This window comes from Sander lucioperca, chromosome 4, assembly GCF_008315115.2.
Source record: "Sander lucioperca isolate FBNREF2018 chromosome 4, SLUC_FBN_1.2, whole genome shotgun sequence".
NCBI classification, from domain to species: Eukaryota; Metazoa; Chordata; class Actinopteri; order Perciformes; family Percidae; genus Sander; species Sander lucioperca.
This window is the reverse complement of record NC_050176.1, coordinates 45,592,107-45,616,742: the sequence shown is the minus strand read 5'-3', so window position 1 is coordinate 45,616,742 and position 24,636 is coordinate 45,592,107. Positions and strand designations below refer to the sequence as shown.

Sequence of the window (24,636 nt, the reverse complement as noted above, 5' to 3'; positions counted from 1 at the left end):
AAGGCTTCATACATTATATCTTTTTTCATATACAATATTTGATTCTCCACCTTAAAGTCGTTGCCAAAACAGGTAGTAAACAGACATTTCACAGTCAAAGTACAGGCCAAATAAGCTTTGTGATGTTGCGGAAACCAAGAAAAGCTGTGATAGAGATGGAGATGGAGGATTGAGGAGAGTATGAGAGGAGGGAGGGGAGAAAGAAAGAGAGAGATGACCTCACATGGCATAGCCTACTTTCGTTTTGACCTCAAGTGCCCCATCAAAACACAGGAGAAGGTCTGATGTTATGGGCAGCAGGGCCTTTTACTCCACCTGACAGCTGACTGACTGGTCTTAACTTGCATTATCATCGAGCCAAATGATTACAAATAGGTCCATTTGATCAGTCCTGTGGGTGAGGGGGAGAAGCAGTGAGTGTGATTTACCTGCTCGGTACGCAGTCGAGTTCCACCTCAGAAAGTCCAAGACGGTTCACTCTCTCCAGCACATATATTTTATGTATTAATGATGACTTTTTATATTTTATAAGCAAATGAAAACTTAAGAAGAGATACGGGAGCTTTCTCATTATGTTTACAGTCAGCGGGCGTGTAATAAACGAGCTGGTGGAGTTAACATGCGCTATTAATTTTTCATTGCTTTTTCGTTTTGAGGCTCGGGCGCAAAAAGCAAAACAGCCGAAGCTTTCATGGTGGATGGAGGGACGGGAAGGAAAGGAAAGGAAAGAAAGAGGGAGGGAACACTTAAACAACAACATTGCCTCCAATTTGCCTCCAAATGATTATCACAACTCAACCCATCCTCCTATTTCCAACACTGGAGAGGTAATGAAATATGGTAATGGTTTTGGACCCCCGGATTAAAGTCGTCCTACCCTGATGGAAGTTTGCTCTAAATTTCCAACCCTAAAGCAACAACAATTTGTATACATGATTGATTGTGTTTGGATGTTTTAATTGCTTATGTATTTAATTTGCAAATCGAAGAGACAGGGGCGACAGTTTTCTTCTGTGGGGAGAAACGCTCGTGTCTACGTCGCAATAAATAAAAACAGACTTATTGCAGAGGGGGAAGGAGCACAATGAAACGATAGAAATTAAAATACTCAAAATATGATATCGTTATGATTTTGTGTCCCTGTCTGGAGACCTCTAGAGCCAAATACTCTGTCAATGCAAAAAAAAAAAAAAAAAAGATTAGTCATTTATCTGGAAAAGGAAAGAAATACAAAAACATAGGAATTGTAAATGTAAGAAGCTGTATTTTATAACATGCATTTATAAAAAACGAAGTTAGCCAACAGATTTCCCACTTTGCAGAGGCTTTTCTCGCAGTGTCTGTTATAGTCATTGTCTGCATTCGCCTGCTTTTGCTCCTTTCATTAATTTGTGGCCTAACTGCTGTGTGGCCCTGGTCTTTGGTCCATGATCTAAATATCTAAGTTTCACTTTCTTAACTGTATTCTGGTCTATTTATGTTTTGTCGTTTATTGATTGAAAAAAACAAACAAAGAATCAACGTGATTTTCTGTTTGTCAGATTTGTATGAGGCCCCAATTCATGAATACTCAGGAAAGAGATGTGCAATATGAATGAGGATTAGTGTACTTTACCGTCAGTGGATTGTAAAGCAGGGACGTGGAATCAATGACGATTTATGAAACTATATTTAGGGTTGATATTTAGAGAAATAAAGTGTTTTTTTCAAATGCTCACAATGAAACCACAAACACAGTGATTCCATATTATGTATTAATATGCTTCCATGTATGCTTTACATTTTGGACCAGTTTAGGGCCCCATTCGACTGCTTTGAAGACTCTTTAAGTTCAAGTGTATTGATTGTAAAGTTCCTGTATTGTATTCGCGTGTGTATATCTGTGCATGCGCCCGTGCGTAAGGGCAATGTACGGGAACATAGCTCAAGGTTATACGCCCTCTTGTGGTTCTTCCTGTACACAGCCCCACTAAAGAAGCCTCCGAGAGAGAGCGAACCAGAGAGTAAACCCTCCCACTTAGTCTTCCTGACATGATTTTAAACAGAAACCAATAACTTAAAGAAAGAATAAATGTGTCTGAGTGTGTGAGCGCACTCCAGTTTACTAGTCTTGGGGGAGAGTTGCACGTTATTAAAAAAGGCTAGAAACCACCATTCAAAGCAAGGAATCTACAAAGAAAAAATCAGCAATGATCAATAATATCATAAATTGACCTTTTCAGTATCAGATGCATTGCCTTGAAGTACATCAAGCATGTCAGTCTTTAGAGGATAAACCTGAAAACTATAAGAATAAGGGAAAGATTGTTATTGTTTTTTTTTCATTAGTGAGTCACTTTACGTAATGATCAGCTTCATAACTAGTATTGCATTGTCTTTATTGATATTGTTGTATGTCTCTCCTGTGTAGCTCTAAATATGCCTAATCTTAGGTTCATGCGTGCAATAAACACCGAGGAACTGAAATGATTAAATGTCTAGAAACAGGAAAAAAGGGAAATAACACTTTTTAATTTGGCTCATGCTTTAGGCTATTTGTGTGTTTAATATTACAGGGGAGAGGCTTAGATATGCCCTCTCAAATCAGGTGGGACGAACATGTAATGAATCTCTCTCTCTCTCTGTGTCTATCTTTCTCTCTCTCTCTGTCTCTCTCTGTCTTTCTCTCTGTCTTTCTCTCTGTCTCTCTCTCTCTCTCTCTCTGTCTTTCTCTCTCTCTCTCTCTCTCTCTCTCTCTCTCTCTCTCTCTCTCTCTCTCTCTCTCTCTCTCTCTCTCTCTCAGTTCGGAGTGTAAATGCGGAGCTCGCCAATTGCATTTCATTAAAAAACGACATCCGTTTGGATCCGCAATCAATTAGGTAATGAGTGGGAATGCATGTTTCATATGTTATTTCTCAATTCTCCCCAAGCTAAAAATTTATAACATTGTGTTGAAGGAAGGAAATTATGCAGGAACGATTGTTTTCATAGCACTTGACAGCTCTTACTCCTGTAGGCCTACAAAGACGGTTAATGGAACAGAAAGCTGAAGGGTTTTGAGTGAAATCTGAACTTTCATGTGCTTCCCTGAAATGCCGTGGGCCTTTAAAAAAACAGCTTTTCTGCTATTCTCCCCCCACTCCTGTTTTCTCCTATATCCTCACAATAGGCCTATAAACAATTACAGTTTGAGTTTCGGAGCATTCCCTCATTTATAAAGCCTTGCTGCAACTAAGCCTCATTTTTAGTAATACTCAATTAATTAACCATTTAATATTGACATGAATAAATTGAGCGCAAATGGGTATAAAGGCATGACGTTTTTTACTTCGTTAATTGAAATTAAACATATGATAATTTACTCCGAGCCTTGCGTCGCTTCACTGAGCCTCGCCATTGGTGGATGGACAATACATGCAGGGCGTCATTGGCCCACGGGATTCGCAGCAGCCAATCAGTGCGCTCCCCCGCCCGATTCCACCTGGGGTTGGCGGTGACGTGGCGGCAACGCTCGCGTCGTGATTGGCTGGATGCGCTATGAGTGACGGGCAGCTGGCCGGCGCGTGTAGGTTAGGGTTCCAGGGGGTTGGGAGCGCGGGCGCTGTCCGCACGAGAGCAGGTCCTGAAACGCGGCGTGCGCCACCGTGGACGCTGGGCGCAGGCAGCTTCTCTCTGTGTATTTAAAGAAGCCTGTTTATGTAGATATTTACACCACAATCTTTGGGGGCTTCTGGCGTGAGCGCGGAGAAAACTACCCTTTGAATTTGGACAGGACTCTTTTCTTTTCCCAAGCGAAAAAATGCGTTTCCAAACTCACACATAAACCGGGAGTCCAAAAGCTACGTTTGTGCAGCGAGTCCTGGTCAACACAGAGGGGAGAAGAGATAGTAGAGTGACCAAGAGCTGCCTTTCGTTCATACTTCATACGATCGCAACTCTCACGTCAGCCTCAGCAGATACTCAAACCAGAGAGTTTTTTTTCCTGCTGCGTAATTTTCTGTCTTTTCTTTCTTTTCCTTGGCACGGTGGATATGAGACTTCAAGATGTGAGCACTCATCCGCTCTCGCTCGCTTTATTGACTGGAGATTACCAAATGCGAAAGCAATTGATGAGAAAGATTTCTGACAAGAAGAACATGTGCAACAAATAACCTGGAAGAAATATAACCGTGGATCTGTAAAGAACCTATTTTGTTTAATCTGGGTTTTATTTTTTTTAATTTAATTTAATTTTATTTTTTAAATATTTTAATAGACTGAAAGGAGAAAGTTGAGCCCCCCCTCATCGGCTAAGTCGCAGTTCAGAGGTCACGGCCAGCGGACCGAAAAAGGGAGAAAGGGAGGGAGGCTAGTTTGTTCGCCCTCCCTATTTTTTGTGTGCAAAAGTTTGAATCTGTTTTCCTTGGACTGAGGCGACTCTGTGTAGACGAGCAGCTGAGGGAATGAGCACGATTGCTGTCGTTTCCCTCCTCTGGTCTTGGAGACGCCAGAACAGACCCGGAGTGGTGTCCCGTCTCCATGAGGAGGGAGCCTGGCTCTAGTTCATATTTTTGACGCCATTTTTTCCCCCTCCCTTCCACCTTAAAATCTTCCTATATTTTGTATATCTTTTTTATTAGTTCGAGTCAAAGTACAACCTGTATGACATTGCCAACCCAATCCATTTTTTTAATTAATTAAGAAAAACAACCCCAGGCCTACCCCATTCCATTAATTGGAGGTCACAGTGTGTCAGTAAAGTGGCCGATTGAAGCGGGGCGTCCGGTGGCATTTTTAAGACCCCTCATACCGTACCGGGGCCCTGCAGCCCTCCACGTTAATGATGGAGATTCACTGTAAGCACGATCCTTTTGCAGCAATGCACAGTAAGTTTACACGTTTATACTTCCCTTCATCTGCATGATCCCATCTGCCCTGAACTGAAACAACCACCAACACCCCCCAGCTCTGTGTGAATATGCAGTAATAACAGCGGAGTAGTAGCCTTTCCAGCTGCACCATACACTGCAAAAAAACATCCTTGATTTGAGTCCTACGTCTTTCCTCAGTGAAACGACTTCCAAAAGTCTTCGACAAAGCACTTGCATTTCGCTAATGGAAAGCTGTTTGCAAATAACGTTTTGATATTTAATTGATCTGCATTTATTCAAGATATTTTTTTAATCAAGAAACAGACCGGGTGCAACTTTGGAAATTTGTTGTGCACGTGAAATAAGTCTTCCTATATTAGCACACATTGTTATATTATATATTTAGTTGATTGCTCCACGTAATTACTTCTTAAGAGATGGATATTTTTTGCAGTGTTGCAACATGAAAAGTTTAGGCTCAAATTATTATTTGTTTTGGTACTATTTTTCCTCGTTTCGGAATTTGCTTTTTTATCCTTAATTTTTATTTATAGTCTCTTGCAGTATTTTATCAAACAGGTAGGCTACATTTTTAAATTGTGAAATGCATTGTAATCCAGGATATGCAGGCCTACATTTTTGTTGTATTTGTTGGTGCCTTATGTTTGAAGCGGCATGCTGTTTTTGCCCCTTTGAAGGGAAAAGGAGGAGCAGGGGTCTGAGAGAGAGAGAGAGAGAGAGAGAGAGAGAGAGAGAGAGAGAGAGAGAGAGAGAGAGAGAGAGAGAGAGAGAGAGAGAGAGAGGTAACAAGGCATGACTAAAAGCTGAACTCGATCCACAAACAGTAACAGTGTTTCTAGCACATAACCAGTTTAGACAGACACACTTTACGCACACAGACCTGCTCGTTTTAATAATAACAAGGTGAGACTCTGTTGATCCCCGCAGGGAAATTCTCCTTTCACTGCCCAGCAGGTCAGAGCTCACACAGGTTCAGCCTCACAGCATGCAGCAGCCAGCAGTGTCTTGCTCAAGGACACTTCAGCAGAGCAGATGCTTGGGGACATGCAGGGTATAGGTTGCTGGGGGGGGGGGGACAACTTGTTCATTCAGTCGTGACATGGCGGGCCCTGCTTTGTCTTTTCAGTCTACTTTCCCTCCCTAAATACTAGCTACTTCTCTTCACATGGAATGTTTTTTTTTGTATTAATATCAATAATAGCCTAATTGAAAATATTTCAGTCTTTGAGCACAAAAAAGACTGAGCTCACAAAACAATCGTTATCGATTATAAACCTAGCTAACTAAAGTCCCACTTTTAATATCTGAAATTAATATCATATGTTCAGTTATAATCAACTCCAAAGATTGTCTCTAGAGGCCCACATAATACGACATGATTACATTAAGAACTTTAAGTGTTCTTTTAACAAGCTTAATTAATAGCGTTTTTTTAATGTCCAAACACTAAGAAAATTGTGATTTTAATATAGTCCCATATTCGCAACCTGCGTGGTAGCTCTGCACATAATATTTCGCCTCTGTACTTAAAAGCTGAATCAAGCGCCCTGCAAGCATTTCAGCGTGTAATAGATTATGCATTATATATAGGCTATTTTATTGCAGTGACTGACAGAGGTTCCCACAGTGCGTTATCCTGCAGGATTAAAAAAAGAAAAAAGAAGCTACACACACACACACACACACACACACACACACACACACACACACACACACACACACACACACACACACACACACACTATAACGAATCATGTTTCCTCTTCTCTGCAGTTTCACCAAACCCAATGAACCACGGTGCTGACGGTAACAGCGGAGCTAAAGTTATATATGTCAAAGCCCGGAGACGCTTTAAAACGATTACACCTAAAAAATGTCAAAGGTAGAGAGAGAGGTTGGGATGAATTGACTGTGACGCGTGGAAATGTTGTTGGGCGAGTGTGTGTGTGTGTGTGTGTGTGTGTGTGTGTGTGTGTTCATAAAATAAGTTAAAGTTCACAACGTGAGGAGTCTTTGTTGCACATAAGTTGGCGAGTTACGGTAATACCACTGATTTTAAAGTTCAATATTAACTTGAGTTTTTAATATTAAACAAAGGTTATCAAGTGATTTGTGCACACTTTGTGTGTGTGTGTGTGTTTGTGCCCCCCTAAAAGCTGGTAGTTTCCGCATATTTATTTTTTTCGATTGTTTTTACCTACAAAGTTACTGTTGAGTTGAACATCCCATTCGTTATGTCCGTTTCGGGTGTAACAGTTTTCTATCTTGACAATTAAGTAAAAAGTTAATATCTTATCATATTCATATCACTCGCCTTTTTTATAGGCCTAACTTTGCAAACTTTGGAGCGCGTTTTGAACCATAAGAAACACTATATGGCAGGGATGTTTTAACAATCTATACCAGGTAATTGTGATGATAATGAGCTGAATTTCATAACCACGTATTGTAATGGTAATGGTGGCATGCTGAATATTAAGTAGGCAAGGCTGTGGCCTACCTTGGTGATCGAGTTAGCCTAAAGAAAAGAGGGAAACAATTGACCGGCAAAAAACATAAACAGTCACAAAAACCACGTTTTCTAAATGGAAAAAATACATAGGCCAATATCTTATTTGAACTACACTTTTTCCCGACCACTGTCTCCTGAAGAAAACGAAAGTAGGCCTAAAGAAATAGCAATTATAAGTTGAAGTAAGCTTCAATCAAATCATGGTTTCTCTGACGGGAATCTCTACAGCTGACTCCTTTACAATATATATATATATATATATATATATGATATAATGATGTAAGACAAATCTAACCGTTTATTAACAAGATTCCCTGACTCACACTTCGCTGAGAGAATATAAATTACTCCACCTTTCAGAAAAAAATAACACTATACGTCCAAAACGCCTGCCATGGCACATCTCACTGATCTAGTCACTGTTTGCTCAAGGAAATGTGCTTCATCTGTATTCTCGCGGGGAACTTTCCAAACCGGTTTTCAGCTAAAAGTAATTTCTAGTTCCCAATTTTCTTTCTTTTTTCAAGAGACAGAGAGAGAGAGAGAACCGATGGCGTTTTGTTGCGATTTCTCTGTTTTGCTTTATTTTTGAGTCGTCAGGCCGTGACGAGGCAGATGAGAGATGAGAGAGAGAGAGAGAGAGAGAGAGAGAGAGAGAGAGAGAGAGAGAGAGAGAGAGAGAGAGAGAGAGAGAGAGAGAGAGAGAGGGAGGGAGAGGGAGAGAGAGAGAGAGAGAGAGAGAGAGAGAGAGAGAGAGAGAGAGAGAGAGAGAGAGAGAGAGAGAGAGAGAGAGAGAGAGAGAGGAATGTAGGAAGAGGGAGACAGAGAGCCTAATGGACTTTATTTTCTGGATGGGGGAGCTCGAATATATTTTGCTTTATCTCTGTATTTTTTCCTCCTGGAAACAGTGAATCAATCAAACATTTAAGGAGGTGCTGGGTTTTTAAGTAAGCTCCTATAAAGGGTAAATAAATGAAATACAACAGAGCTGCATAATGACCCCTGGTCCCCCTGGTCTCTGTCCCTCTCTGATTCTGTTTCTGAAAATGAAGCTGCTGCCTCTGCCAACAGTCCCCCCCTCTAGAGACTGTAGGTTCAGCTTTTATAGAAAGACCTTTAAAAGCCAAGACCCCCTAATTTAGCTGAATCTTTGTATCTAATTTGCAGTAAAACCTCCAGAGCCAGCCAATGTTGATTGAATTTCTGGGAGCAAGTGGTTAATTTGTTTGGTCAGTGTGATGAATTGCTGGACCCTGTCACTAAACTCACACAGCTGTGACGGAACATCAGTCCTAAATTCTTCCGTTAGGTGACGTATTAAGGAATACATTTTTTTAGGCAAAATATTCCTCCCAACATGCAAGGCAATTTTGGGCTCTTTTCCTATATAATGATCAAATCTGCAAGATCAAATTTACTGTATAGTCTCATTCTACTCCATCACCATTTTGTGCACTACCTAATGCCTAATGTGTAAAAACATGGCATATATATGCTACTGCTACTTATTTAGAGAATTATGCTACAGTGTCCTATAAACAAATGCCTTGATAGAATGTGTAAGTTATTCCGTTGTCCCTATCGGTATGTATATGCTCGGAAAAGAAATTTCAAACACATAATCCCGATAACCTAACCCATGATGGTAAGAGTCTGAACGTCTAATGCCAACAGTAAATACACAGATAAGTGAATAAATAGTTATCTGGAGGTTTTTGTAGGTCACAAGTCATTCCTCTCCATCTCTTCAAAGCAAGGCGTATTTCATGCCCTGGCCCAGATAGGAAGGGTGAAAGGAACCATTTCATTTACTCTTATCTGAGAAAGCGGGAGAGTGGGGGAGGGAGAGGGGGAGAGAGTCTTCACTGCAGATACCTGTGGTGAGGAGGACGTAGCACAGTCGGTTTCTATAAACGACCCTGCGAAAACTGTGCTTTTATTCATCGAAAGGTTTCGGGACATAATAATAAAGAGAGGAGGAAGGAATAATGCCTTCACACAAAACATTCACAGAAAGTGTGTGTTAAGGACTTGAATTTGTCCATGTAGGTCAGCAGGCCCGTTCTTGCTTTGAAAAATATCTGAATGTGTGTGTGGTGTGTGTGTGTGTGTGTGTGTGTGTGTGGGGGGGGGGGCATGATTTCCAGTAAAATCACAGGATTACAGAAAAGATCACAAGAACAGTGGGGTTCAGGTGGGCTAGGCTTAAGGTGCTGACCATGATTGGCAACATCCCCGGTTCAAGTCCAGCCCGGGACCCTCCAATGATCTCTCTACTATCAACTTTTTAATAAAGGCATAAAATGTCTCAAACATGTTAAAAAAAACCCTGTGGGGTTCAGCAGTGACAGAGTAGGGTGGTTCTCTGTATCTCCAGTGAATAGAGGATCTAATGATTGAGTCTGCTTCACAGATTGTAAAGCCCTTTAAGGCAAACTTGAGAACAATTTTAGGTGATGCATATAAATAAAATTGACTTGACTCTCCACCCTGCACTGGCCCAGGAGCAGCGTAATACCCGCTTACATTAAAAACTACCAGCAGGCTCACTCAGCCAACAAATAATCATAATATGCGGGATATCTTACAGATCTCTGTTTAACATTATTTCAAAGAGCAGATGTAGTTACAAAACAGCTTCCTGGATGTATGCTCCAAATTCTGTGCTGGAGCTGCTTTTTCTATGGATACCAAATAATCCAAATAAACCAGTTCACCAAGTTGAAACGGTCAATTCTCAATAAAAGATCATCTTCATTCAGAGACAACTCTGTGTCACACGTGATATTTAATGCACTGCTGGCCATCAGACATACTAAGGGCATAAGGAAATATTTACACACTCAAAAAACATGTATTACCTAAGCCCAGAATGATGATGATTTACTAAAGGGGTGAGATTTAGTATTGCATATCCGTAAAGTCAGGGGACTTGTGAGAGATACATTTTAAAAAGAATAGTCAACATCTAACCCACAGACATCCTGACTTTTAGTCCCTTGGGTCAAGCTCTAAAAACACTGGATCCTACATTTCCCATAATGCAAATGCATTAGACACAACTGCATTAAAGCAGTGTTTCTGTAATTTGTAACTACCCAAAGCTGGGATAACTGACAACATCATGAGGGTTATTTTCTCAAGACTTGACAAAGCTCCTCCAGAGTACCCCTTTAATGCACCTGTCATACCACAGCCATGCCAACACAAATATGAAAAATGAAAACACGTATGTTTTAATTTAGTAGATTGCTCCACAGATTCTATGATAAATGACAAATGCTTTTGATACAGCTGATGTGATAATATTGTCTCTAAAGTTCATGCTGGTTGTTATAGTTCATGCCATTTAGACTTCGAGCCTTGGTTGAGCCCAGCTTTCATACTGCATAAATATGACTCTGTCTATATATTGGTGTCTTTTGTAAAGAGCGATTGCTTTTCAAATTGTACTGTCTGCAGCATGCATCTGCATAATGAGGCTTCTTCTATCTAAAAAAATAAAGTAGTAAGGAAGAGAGTGACCGCCCGCATCAGCCTTTTAGAAATAGCTTTGTTTGGTTTCACAGAATGAGACTGTAGACTTCACATTTCTGTTTTTATCCTCAATGTGTGGATCTATTTATATTTGAGCTGGAGGAGTGTGTGTGTGTGTGTGTGTGTGTGTGTGTGTGTGTGTGTGTGTGTGTGTGTGTGTGTGTGTGTGTGTGTGTGTGCGTGTGCGTGTGCGTGTGCGTGTGCGTGTGCGTGTGCGTGTGCGTGTGCGTGTGTGTGTTGGTTGGTTTCTTTATTTTATGCTGATGGAGGGAAGAAGAGGACAGGGGGACAGGTTCAGGGGACAGTGTTGTGTTTAAGGGGGTATCCCTGCTGGGGTAATGTGTTTAAAATCTATTACCCCCACAGCTAGGATTAGTGTGTGTGTGTGTGTGTGTGTGTGTGTGTGTGTTTCCCCTAAAGACGTAATCACTATGGTAATACAAAAGCCAGTGGATTATGTGGTAGAATAAAAATCTGGTTGATTTATACTGTGCCTTTGGTGTATACATATACAGAACACACACACACACACACACACACACACACACACACACACACACACACACACACACACACACACACACACACACACACACACCACACACACACACACACACTATTGGGGAGCGAGAGAGAGAGAGTGTGGCCCAAATATTTCTACTTATTTCCTCCTGTGTATCCCACTACTGCTGCTGACTATATTATATTATTATATATAAATATACTGGCTGATACGGTGGTTAGCATTGTCGTCTCACAGCAAGAAGTGTCTACAGTTTCTGACTTGACATGGCTGTTTCGAGCCTTTCAATGAGAGTTTGCAGAGGCGTCTGACTGCTGACCCAACCGAGGTCTACCCTACCTCTCCTCCGGTACATGCCGGGATATGCTCCAGAACTGGTATTAGAGCTGAGTTCAATTCGTTGGTTAATGAAATAGTTGATTGACAGCAAAAAATTGGCAATACGTTTGATAATTGATAATCGCTTCATTATTTTTAAGCAAAAATGGCAATTATTTTCTGGTTTCAGCTTCTCCAATGTGATAGTTAGTCTTCCATGAAAGTGAACTGAGCATATCTTTGCATTTTGGGCTGTTGGTCGGACAAAACAAGTAATTTAGAGATGTCACCGTGGGACATTTGTCATTATATTCTGACAAGATGGATATATCCCTCTTTATACTTTGCTCCAATTCCCACCCGTTGTTCTACTCATTGTCCCTGCTTCTTTGCTGCTGCTGTTTAAATCTGTCGATCACAAATTGAAGTTTGTCAGATGGATCACTGTAACAGGCAGAATTTCTATGTTGAAATAGTTACAGTAGCAGAAGAGCAAAGTCTTAAAAATGTTTTTAACAATCTCACAAACAGAATTATGTAAAGGTTCAGCTTGTATTCTGTTCTATTCTAGTCTATTCATGTGTAAACCAGTCTTATTCTCTTTCATTCGTTTTCCCTATACTTTCATCCCTCAGGGGGGATATTAGTGGTATCCTTCTGAAAATTGCCAGGGCCAGGCCTTGGTCAATAATTAATTGAAATCCCCTCATTTACTTAAGATCTCAGCTTACTCTGCCCTTGATGATAATGGGCAAAGTTTGCACTTTGGAATAGTCAAACTGGTATTATTATGCTGAGCCAAATAAATCAGTGGCAAGAGAGAACTCAGATGTATTTGAGATAGTAAATGGACTCCAGCAGCTATGGGATCATAGCCCAGAAAGTGTGACTCTGCTGAAGTTAATATTTCTTAACCAAACCTCATAAAAATAATATATATACAGAATATATATATATATATATATATATATATATATATATATATATATATATATATATATATATATATATACACACACACACAAGCAACTCCAGTAGCTTCATAAGATTTTTTTGTTTTACATGCAATTATATTTTCTGTTTGTCAGTGATTCAAGGGAGCTGGCATGCTTAGATTTCAACATGTTTTAATGTGAGAATACAGCTTTACAAACTGTTGACCCACAACAACATGTTAATGGCACAAACACAAAATAGTGTTTTTGTTGAAGCCAGTTGTCGGTTGACTTTTGTCTTTCACTGGACAAGAGATATCCATGAGGGTGAGAACAGGCGGCATTAAAGCCGAGCAAATAAGTGGATAATAATGTGGACACTTTAATCCAGACTGGAATGTGGCTATTGGATGTGATGTTTATGTAAACATTACTGATACATGGCTGAACAGCCTTTAAGCAAGGCATTTTAACTCCAACTGCTTCAATGGAGCTGTTCAGCAGTCAGCAATGGACGACTCTTGTGTCAGGTCTAAGTCAGTCTGTCTTTTTAAAATATGCTTTTATTTAACCCAATACAAGAGTACACGAGGTTGACATGAAGAATCAAGAATCTTGTTGGAAAAGCAAGAGTTACTTAATGCGCAACATGTGTGATGCACATGTAGCTAAAGCCACAATTGTTTAGTCCTCTAAAATCCTCTTCTCATCATTGCCTCATCAACCTTCATTTGGTTACTCACATTTTAATATGTTTATCTTTGTCTCTTTATTTTGCCTGTAACCTAATTAAATTTCTAGGCAGCCATAAAATTTCTCTCTCTCACTCATCCTTGACCTTGATTGATTTCAAACTTCCTTTTCTCTCTCTGTCTTCTAGGACATGGCGGAGTGAACCAGCTCGGAGGTGTGTTTGTAAACGGCAGGCCCCTCCCAGATGTGGTTCGACAGCGAATAGTGGAGCTCGCCCACCAAGGGGTTCGACCCTGCGACATCTCACGCCAGCTACGAGTCAGCCATGGATGTGTCAGCAAAATACTGGGCAGGTAAAAGGCACACAAACACCTACGACCATATGGTGCCAGCGCTGAAAATATTTAGACCCTTTTTACACACTCAACAGTGTGCTGACAGACTGTGAGGTAGTGTGACCTGCTGTCACGCCTCGAACGATTGGCTAAGGTGTATAAAAATGTTGTCTTCCGGGTTTGATGCCATTTTTTTTTTTTTTAGAATTAAGTATCTGGTTAATTTTTGGGTCATCCTGCTTAGTTTTTTGTCAGCACACAGGCTTCAGGTTCAGTGTCGGCTAAGCATGTGTCAAACTGAAGCTCCTGTAAGGTCATACTGACTCATTTATGTAGTGTCCATTCTGCCATTTCTTTGATTCCCTCAGCATCATGTACAAATACAAGCTGTATTTTGTTTTAGCTTGCCTCTCACATTCTGTTCTCTACTACTTTTTTTTTTATTGCCTATTTAACCTTCCACTCCCATCTCTGTTTCCTGTATTTCACATCCGACTCCTCTCAATATTTCTATGTCTCTCTTCACCCCTTTTCTCTCTCTCTTTGCCTTTTCAAAGCTAAATTCAAGAGTAAATCCCTGCTCGTTCTGTCCCCCGGAGAAGAAAGGGGGACAAAAGGGAAAAGATTCATCACTTTTGGGAATTAGCATCAAAATGAAAGTGGCACCATATTTCTGCACCCCAAAAAAAAAAAGAAAAAAAGACAGAGGGAGATGGAGAAAGGGAGAAAGACAAGAACAAGGAACACAATCAAAAGGAAAAGGCGTGTTAAAGAAGAAGAGTGCAGGAAAAAATGAATGAGAGACAGAGAGACCATTTGAGGGGACGGAGGGGAAGGATTAGCTACAGCAACCCTCAGCTATATCAAAATATATGTTGGTCATTGTTCTCCCTTGCCTCTCTTTCTCTCTCTCTCTCTCTCTCTCTCTCTCTCGCTCTCTCTCTCTCTCTCTCTCTCTCTCTCTCTCTCTCTATCTTCCTCTCTCTCTCCTGTCCTGGCCGTTCAACTCACTGAAGCGTTACCATGAGGGGGGAGGAGAGGGGATCGAGGGATGGAAGGAGGGAGGGAAAGAGGGTTGTTTTATCCTCTCCTCTCTGTCTCTCTGGTGCCAGCAGAACAAAAAACACCAACTCTACTACTCTGTGTGTGTGTGTGTGTGTGTGTGTGTGTGTGTGTGTGTGTGTGTGTGTGTGTGTGTGTATTAGCTCATTGTTGTGCGGATATCAATAACCATGCTCGTTTATTCACCAATGATTCAGCTGTGAATAATTTAAATAGTTTTCCATTTGGAAATAGATTGTTTTTTCCTTTAGCTGTGTTTATACTCCAGCTGTGAAAAGTCAAAATGTGCTATACCCACATATACACACACACACACACACACACACACACACACACACACACACACACACAGAGACAAGAGACAAGAAAACGCACATTTACAGGAACACACATCTTCACGGAAGGGATTACTCTACCGTACAGCGGTGGAGAGAGAGGGGGGGGGGACAGAGAAAGAGAGAGAGCAGGTTTAAGACTGACTGACAGCTTGCATCCACACACTGCACCCCCCTTTTTCTGCAAGCTGTGTAGCACATTTGCTGTCCTCCCACCCCCTGCCCACATGCCCCTTCTGCATGCAAATACATTCATGAAATAGCCATGGTGGACACGAAACGCCTGAATCTGTGAGTGTTTGCATTAGTGTGTGTGTGTGTGTGTGTGTGTGTGTGTGTGTGTGTGTGTGTGTCAGTGCCACCCTCTTCTTACCTCTGTGTCACAATGTGAAATTTCCAAAAAGAACAACAGCCAGCACGAGTCAGACATCATAAATATTTTTGGCATCACATTTAGTCATTTAGCTGACACTGTTATCCACAGTTCGTTCTAATGACTGTGACATTAGAAACAGCTTGATCATCAAAATTTAAGCACTGAAAATAATGACAAGTTCAGTTTCACAAGTAGTCAAGGGAACCTTAGCATATTGATGGGGCTGCATCATACTGAGTGGTCTAATTTTATTTTTTTTATTGATATGATATTAACATTTTTATATCATTACAATAATAGTTTTCTCTGTATCGGTTGGTTGATGTAGAGTACTCTTTCCGCCCTGATGAAGACCCAGTATGCCCGACTAATTTAGGGCATTAAATGTAACTTATTCCCTTGCTCTGTAAGAGTGCCTGGAGAAAGTTTTCTTTTCTTAGTCTTAAGGTTGAAGACCTTTTTTGCAAGGGACACCAAAGCAGCAGCATAAACAATTTCAGACAAAAGTAATCTAACAGAAAAAATGCAATGAAAACAGACAACAAAACTAAAAAGGCCAAATAGAGATAACAGCAGAGACAAATACCAATGGAGTCCTTTACCATAGAATTTACAATAGTCCTAAATGTAGCTCGAGTAATCAGTTTATATTTCCTCGTAAATATATGATATGATGATCAAGTTGTGAGAGTCAACATATATGGCATTTGTTATATTTTTTTGTCTCTGTCTTTATCAAAGATATAATATAAAAATGGTTGGTTAGAGAATAGGTTTAAACAGTTTTCAAATGGCAGTGGAAGGATATACTGTGCACAAAGAGGGAATTTCATACTAAAAATACTGTGACTTTGGAAGATAACCACTTGATATGACTAAATCAGACTCATATTAGCTTCAGCTGACTTGCATTTTTGCAAAAGATAAGCTCTGTGAATTTTGCATCCCATCAATCACTTTACTTCACTTTGTCAGTATGGACAGTGAGAATGTGAACCTACCTATCCTGCAAGCAATGCGACACAAGACAGGAGGATGATCTTTTTTCAACATCAGGTGCAAATGGAGGAGGAGGGTGAGGGACAGGCCAGAGAGACATGACGTGTTTTTTTGAAGAGTTTTGAATTCAAGCCAAAGTCCTGACCGCAGTGGGAAGGTTGTTCATCTACTGAGGAGCCAGGAAGGGAACGAGTTGAGACTGAGTAAAACATGTCCAAATCACCACAAGGTGTAAAGTGTCACAAATGCACCAAATTCTGAAACTGAACATAGTCCCCATTAAAAATGCACTATATGCTCCTGCTTGAGTAATTCTTGCTAAAAAACTCTAGTACCCAGCTGTTCTCAGAAAGGGTCAAGCTTGAAAGCAAATTAAACTATATATTTGTGACCAAGTTTTAAAGATTTACATCTTCAGTAGAAACCAATGGGCTTGGTGCGGAGGACCACAAACAACAAGACCACAAGACAACAAGACTTGTTGACAACAAGAAAAGTATAAAAAAGCCTCCATGTAAACCTTTTCTTATTTAGGTTGGATTCGATTACTTTTGCACTATCATCTGTATTGATAAATAAAATAAAATTAGACAACAAACATCAGATCAATTAGTCAGGTCACAGAGTCAGGTATATACTAACCTGATTAAACTTCTCAGCCTCATCCTTGTTACATTACATGCATATATGTTTTTATACTACGATCTTTTAGAGTTCATTTTTTAAATTTCAAGATGACATAGTACATTTTAACTTAATTAAAACACCCTGGGCACTAGAGGCAATATGATTAAAAAATTTAAAACAAGTTTAAATGGAACACATTCAACCTTCCAACAGTTTTTACTATATACAGTACTGTATCTCTTCTAGAAATACTACAACCTTCTTGTGTTGCCCCTCATGACCAACGCGAGCATGTTCTGCGCTTTGATTGGCAGGTACTATGAAACAGGCAGTATCCGTCCCGGGGTAATCGGGGGATCCAAACCAAAGGTTGCTACTCCCAAAGTGGTCGACAAGATCGCCGATTACAAACGCCAAAACCCCACCATGTTTGCCTGGGAGATCCGGGATAGGCTCCTGGCCGAGAGAGTGTGTGACAACGACAGCGTCCCAAGTGTCAGCTCCATCAACAGGTACTACAGTCTGTGTCATCTGTGTGTGTGTTTGAGTATCAACTTATAGCAACAGGTACTGAGTGTAGGTAGAGCTCAGAGCAATATAATATTGTGTGCTTTATGTGTGTGTGTGTGTGTGTGTGTGTGTGTGTGTGTGTGTGTGTGTGTGTGTGTGTGTGTGCGCGCGCGCGCGCGTGCACGTGTGTGTGTGTGTTTGTGTGTGGTAAAGAGAATGGCAAAGAGGCCCCAGTCTCCATATGTATGAAGTGGCTGCAGTTCAGTGGTTCAACACGATGGTACAATGACAACCCTTTCCCCTGAGCATAGAGGCAGAGAGAGAGAGGGAGGGATAGGGAAATAAGAGAGAGAAGGAGTGAGCAAAAGAGACAGACAAAAGAGAAGGAAGGAGTGTGAGAGTAAGGACAGAAACAGACACAAAAAGAAAGGAAAGAAAGGAAAAGGAAAGGAAAGGAGAGGACATGAGAGGAGAGGAAAAGGGGAGGAGAGGAAAAGGGGAGGAAAGGAAAGAGGAAGAAAAGGCTTGCATGAGCAGCCAAGCAGGAAGTGTGAGGCCCCTCTGCCATGTCAGCCTGCCTTAGCCACTTCACACACACACACACACACACACACACACACACACACACACACACACACACACACACACACACACACACACACACACACACACAGTTTAGCTCCCACGATGGTCATGTTCTCTCTGTCATTTAGAATCCTCTCACACACACACACACACACACACACACACACACACACACACACACACACACACACACACACACACACACACACACACACACACACACTAATATCTCTTCTCTCCTCCTGCAGGATCATTCGGACAAAGGTTCAGCAGCCGCCCGGCCAAACAGGCTCAGTGTCGGCTCACAACTTAGGTAGGTCTGCTGCTATAAGAAATCCTGTTTTGAACCGTCAAAGCAAATGTTACAGTAGAGCCGTTTTTGTGTGAATCTCTTAGGAGCCTGTGTGCTATATGTGGAACAATGAAACATTGAAATTCTGGACCTTAACTCACAGTGAAAAGAAATGTTGTGTGCCATGAAGGTCTTTGCTTGAATGCTTTACTGTAATCAAGATGTTCTAAAATGAAGAGTAAGGTCAAATTAGTTATTGGATGTAGGTTTCTGTTTTGTCAATTTTCTGCTTATTACAGTAAGAACATTTATATTTTTAATTAAGGTAAATGTAGGGTCTGTGTGTTAATAATTTAGAGTACTTAAAGTACTTTTTTTGTCCTTATTGTTGAGTGTACAGTGGAGAGCTGACAGGATAACAAAGTGAGAGAGTGAGGGAGGACAACATGCAAAGGCGTCCAGCTTAATGCCCATAAAACAATTATCATAAGCATTAAAATCTCTGCTAATGGATATCATGATTGTGAATAGACAGTATGTTCACAAATTCTAGTTTACAGCAAGGCTGGATTATGGATTAAGGCTGGACCGGACAAAATGTGCAACTGCCCCGAGGACCCCTCAGGGGCTACCAAGGCCCACATTTATTATGTGTCAGTTGGTTTGTGTTCATTTGATTAATCGCAAATTTGGAAATATGCACCACTAAATCACATAATGAACTAAAATGGCCTCAAAGCAGGTTCTGAATTATGACTGGTCTACTGTACCTGTCATCTGCCTATTCTTAAATGAGTTTGTGTTCAACCAAATGATCACATACAGCTTATTGCTGCCGTTTTGTGCCTGTTTGTGGGTTAATTTGGCCATGTTTTGTTTTGCCAACATTAAATAAGCAAAAAAAGTAATCTTCAATCTGATTTTGAGGTTTGGTGAGTGAAATTAATATTCTTGTTCAAAAAGACCCTTGACTCTCCTTCAGATTTACATGGTTTGGCTGCTCATTTGTAGTTTCTAATCATGTTACAGACTAAAGCAATATATCTATTACAGCTATGACTGAAACATTATTTCCTTTAACTAGATGCATATTTCACAAATAAATAAGTACAAATAAATGTGAGTCTCTCCCTCACACTCTCTCTCTCTCTCTCTCTCTCTCTCTCTCTCTCTCTCTCTCTCTCTCTCTCTCTCTCTCGCTCTCTCTCTCTCTTCCTCACTTTGCCCTACAGTGGATTGTGTTTCGGTGTCTCTCATATCTTCATAATCGCACATTGTCTATTAATCTAAATTAATTTCACACACACTGCTCCCTGACTCCTGCCTTTTACACACACACACACACACACACACACACACACACACACACACACACACACACACACACACACACACACACACACACACACAGACACAGACACAGACACATGCACGCTTACAGATTACACAGATAAATGGGTCCCACTCCCAGGCGGAAAATTGAACATTTGGATTTGCAGAATAAAAGCGTTACGTCTGATAAAAAAGAGTGAAAAGAAAGAGAAAGGAAAATCAGATAATTGAAGTGCTAAATCAAGTGATGGGAAAAGGAGGGATATGCATTCATTATACACTCCTAGTCGTTAGCGAAGGAATAACGTCTGGAAGGGCCCTTGATCCTCTGGTTTATCGTTTCTTTTTTATTCCCTTTTCGGTCTTGTTTTTCTGTGTTTGGGAGGGGTCTGCTGGGAGAGAGGATTAGGATGTCTGTCTCCACACCTTTCTGTCCCTCCTGGGATACCATACTGTCACTCAACCCCATGTCCGCTTACAGGGGCACAGATAAGGGACCAAGGAATGAGTGACTGTATGTTTCGGTGTGTGCCTATGTGCCTGTTTGTGTGTGTGTGTCAGGAGGTTGCAGAATGTGTGTGTGTGTGTGTGTGTGTGTGTGTGTGTGTGTGTGTGTGTGTGTGTGTGTGTGTGTGACTGAAGCGGTGACAAGTATGTCACTGTTTCGCCCAGCGAGGAACTTGTCTCCTCCAGGGGGAAGATTAGAGAGGGATACAACGAGGGGCAAAACACAGACAGACTCATGTCCTTTGGCTTTTTTTATTTCAAGCCTCGATTTGCTCTGTATGGCTGAGTAAAAGTTTTAGAGGATTAAAGGGCATTTATGTTGACTTTAGGAAGAGAAAAGTGGGATTTCACTCATTGTTTTTTGTTTTGTATCTTCCATCTGTGAAGGTGTAATAAATAACTGAATCAAGACGTAAGTGATGCTCTTCAAGTAAAACGTAGTAGCATATGACTCAACATTACACATGCTGGAACAGCCACAAGGTTCTGTATCACTCAGTGTCAGTAAGATTTTATTTGTCTGCTTAACATCATATAATAAAACCATTCTTTAAGATGCTTTATAGTACATATGAATAACACAGTGTGCTATTGGGCTCCTTCAAAGGTGACCTTTTCTATTATACATAAGCCTCAAACAAGGTGCTTTACAATGGTAGCACATCCCTTTCTTTACAAAATCCATCATGAATTCCTTGAAATCCCCTAAAACAAAAGATGACCCAGTTTATCAGGGCTCCAATATAATTTATTACAATCTGGTTTAATTTTGAGGATCACTCTGATAATTGATTACATGAGCAGGGTACTCTTTAAAATATGTTATTTATATTGAGTTGAATATACTGTAAGGTGTAAAAAAGAATTGCAGCAGACATTCAAATTTCAGAGGCTCAAAGTGTTACATCATATAAAAATGTATGTGGTTATTCTTCTCAATTGCTTGTCTTGTGATTTCTCAATACATTGTATTGTCTGCAGCAACGTCCGTGGCGGCAACGCAAGTGTCAGCAGTGACCAGCGACTCAGCCGGCTCCTCGTACTCCATCAGTGGCATTCTGGGTATCAGCTCAGCTGCCGACGTGGGCAAGAGGAAGAGAGACGAAGGTGTGCAAAAGAATATTTGTGTGTTTTGTGTGCTTGTCCGAGTTTGTGGTAATGGCATTTTTCAAGTGCAGGTATACAAATACACAACATACATACACAATGTGGGCAGCCTCATGGCCCCCTCCTTTCCCTTCCAACATAGAGAGTCCAGATGGAAAGAACTCGGATCAATAACAGATGTGTGAGTGTGTGTGTGTGTGTGTGTGCAGGTGCAATATGGGAGTTCTAAACCAAACATCTTCATTCAGAAACCCCTATTTGTTTACTAACAGCGCTTCACTGGAGAGCTACCTGAGAAGTCCGCTTATGCATGCACTATTGATCATATAGCCTGTCATACCAAATCAATGTTGTATGCATGTTAATGAGGTGTGAGCTTGTGTGTGTGTGTGTGTGTGTGTGTGTGTGTGTGTGTTAGCACATAAGGGGGTTCTGACATGTACTGTATGTTTATGTGTGTGTGTGTGTGTGTGTGTGTGTGTGTGTGCATGTGCATCCATGTGTGCATGTTTGTGGGTGTGTATGTGGCAGTGTCAGTGGCATTAAAAAGCCATCACACAGACAGTCTCCTACGGTAAATGAGACAGGACCAGATGTCGGAGCGAGGGGGGGGGGTGACAGAGCCCCACTGGGGGCTATTTCTCGCTCTCTGTCTCTAACACATGCACGCACGCACGCACGCGTGCACACACACACACACACACACACACACACACACACACACACACACACACACACACACACACACACACACACACACAGTGTGGGGTCCTTTTCCCACTGCTGATGAATTTCCAAAACATTCCAGCAGGTTCCAGGATGAATCCCAGGTGCACCTTGTGCATTCTGATATGCTCGGCTACAGCCCACTTACCCATCAGCAGAGCACAAAGACTTTAGACCTGACACACACATACACCCTTCACCCTGTGTTCCTCTTAGTGCCTCCCGCCCCTAAGAACTTTTAATGTCTGGAGTTTAGATGTGGCACACACACACACACACACACACACACACACACACACACACACACACACACACACACACACACACACACACACACACATACACATACACACACACATACACACACACACACACACACACACACGGAGTACAGATGAATAATGATGAAGTTTGTTCTAGAGACCTGTGCTTTCTCCACACAAGGGATAGCTCATAGTTGATACGCATGTTGGATCAAAGTTGACCTTGTTTTGCGTCCCTCAATAATTGTCAGTTTGCGATGTGAAAGAAAAAAAGTGGAAACGCCAAAAATTCGATAAAAACTCAAAATAACCGAAAAAGGTTTTCGCGCTTTTAATTATGTCATCTTGTTGCACCCTTGCACCTGCAATGGTTTAATGGCACCCGATTAGTGCCATCAACTGTTTTTCTAGATGTGCCCAACTCCTAATGGATGGAAACACACAATAATATTTGGTGAAAATGTGTACTGAATTTGGATGGAAAATGTCCTTTCCACAGCAGACATTTTGACTTTTAATAGAATGAAACACAGCACAGGTTTAACTTAACATTAATAAAGTGATTGCTCAGTTTCATTTGTGTTCATGTTCCACGACCATGGTGTTGTGCCTGCTAGTTCACTGCCATCAGTAATGTTATTAGTTACACCTATGCTTTTCCAGCTATAGCAATTCAAATTGTATCAGGGGTCTACTTTTCTTATAAAGCCACATTTCATTGACAAGAATAATGAGTCATGTATAATAACACAAATGTATCCCACACTATTATGTGTGCTCTGATGTCTGTGGCACAGACTCTGTGGTTGAATCTGCAGTTGAAGCTGAAGCTTTGTTATCTAATTAGCAGCATTATTGTTTCAGTTTGTTCTTTATGTGCTACACCATGTGCTACATGTGTGGTCTGTCTCTTGTTTTGTTGACTGGACCTTGTGTCTCACAATTCATATCAAAAATATTGTATCACTTCACGTTTCAATGAAGCATCCACAAAGCATTGTGTCGCTTAGCGTCACGTTTTGCTTGTGTGTTTTATCTGCAGTGTTTGTGTGGCAGAGGTCTGCGTGGTTGGCTCTGTGGTCTAATTAACAGCATTGCTAATCACAGCTTCCATTAGAGCAGCCCCCGCTGGATAATGACACACACACACAGCAAGGGGCGACAGGGGGAACAGCATGCACTGACATGGACAGACAAACACATGCACAAATACACAATAATGCAAGCATCTCACACACACTCACACCCATATGCTTGTCGGCGCAAACATTTGTACACAGAAGGAAGGAGACATAGGCATACACAAATCACACACACACACAGACACACACACAGACACACACACAGACACACACACACACACACACACACACACACACACACACACACACACACACAAGGCCAACAATCACACAGCCTTGTCGTGTTGACTTTGTCGTTATATCTATCTCTCAGTACAGGGGAATATGTTACATGTGCAGTAATGAGACAGTTACAGTGTCTTTCATGTACCTAAGTGCATCAGACAATGTTCAAACCTCAATTCTCCATGTATGAAGAAAAGCATTTAATAGTCTAATGAAAACGAGAAAACAATGTTTTGGTTTCCCTGAAACAAAATCAGAAAAAAGGTGGCACTCAAATGCAAAATAATGCCAAAGAATCACCTCTAACCTCTAAAAATAATTTTGGTGAATGTTAATTTGAATGGACTGGCATGTTTCTGCATGAAGCCTTTTGTCAGTCCATTGGTTGAAAATTAAATTCACCAAAATGATCAAGGCAGGAGGTGATTGCATTTTGCATTCTTTTCTACCTATTCCTGAATTTGTTTTAGAGAATCAAACACATTGCATTTCTTGTAGACCTTCTTCACGGCAGACATTTTGACATGTCATACCCTAGCGGGAAAGGCACAAGTGCAATTAATAATGTTAACAATGGCTAAATCCCATTTGCGTGTTCCTGTTCCATGACCCTGTTATAGTGCATAATAGTTCAGTAGTATGGCTTCCTTGGACAATTGAATGTGTTACCTGTGTTTCTTGCTATTATAAGTCAAAATGTCTGCTGTGAAAAAAGTCTATTTAATGGTGGACCTCCCAACTGAAATTCAGTGCAGGAGAAGTGCACCTGTTTCCTCTTATAGATTGGCTGATCCATTCAGGTGAATAATATTATATCTTTTTCTTTTTTTTAACGAACCTTTAGA

At 40.9% G+C, this 24,636-nt stretch overlaps 1 protein-coding gene across 4 annotated transcripts in view; it reads left to right on the top strand.

Annotated features, from left to right (window-relative positions):
• The window catches only part of pax5 (paired box 5), a 58,719-nt gene that overhangs the window by 2,604 nt on the left and 31,479 nt on the right, over nucleotides 1-24,636 (top strand). For 2 of the 4 annotated variants that reach the window (XM_031285912.2, XM_031285913.2), the window contains exons 2-5: nucleotides 13,556-13,721; nucleotides 17,417-17,614; nucleotides 18,446-18,510; nucleotides 21,310-21,435. In XM_031285912.2, coding sequence (XP_031141772.1) covers nucleotides 13,556-13,721; nucleotides 17,417-17,614; nucleotides 18,446-18,510; nucleotides 21,310-21,435 — 555 coding nt within the window. Of the gene's footprint in view, nucleotides 1-2,779; nucleotides 2,859-4,344; nucleotides 4,845-13,555; nucleotides 13,722-17,416; nucleotides 17,615-18,445; nucleotides 18,511-21,309; nucleotides 21,436-24,636 lie in introns of those variants that run through there. The other 2 variants (XM_031285915.2, XM_031285914.2) reach the window with 2 other exon arrangements.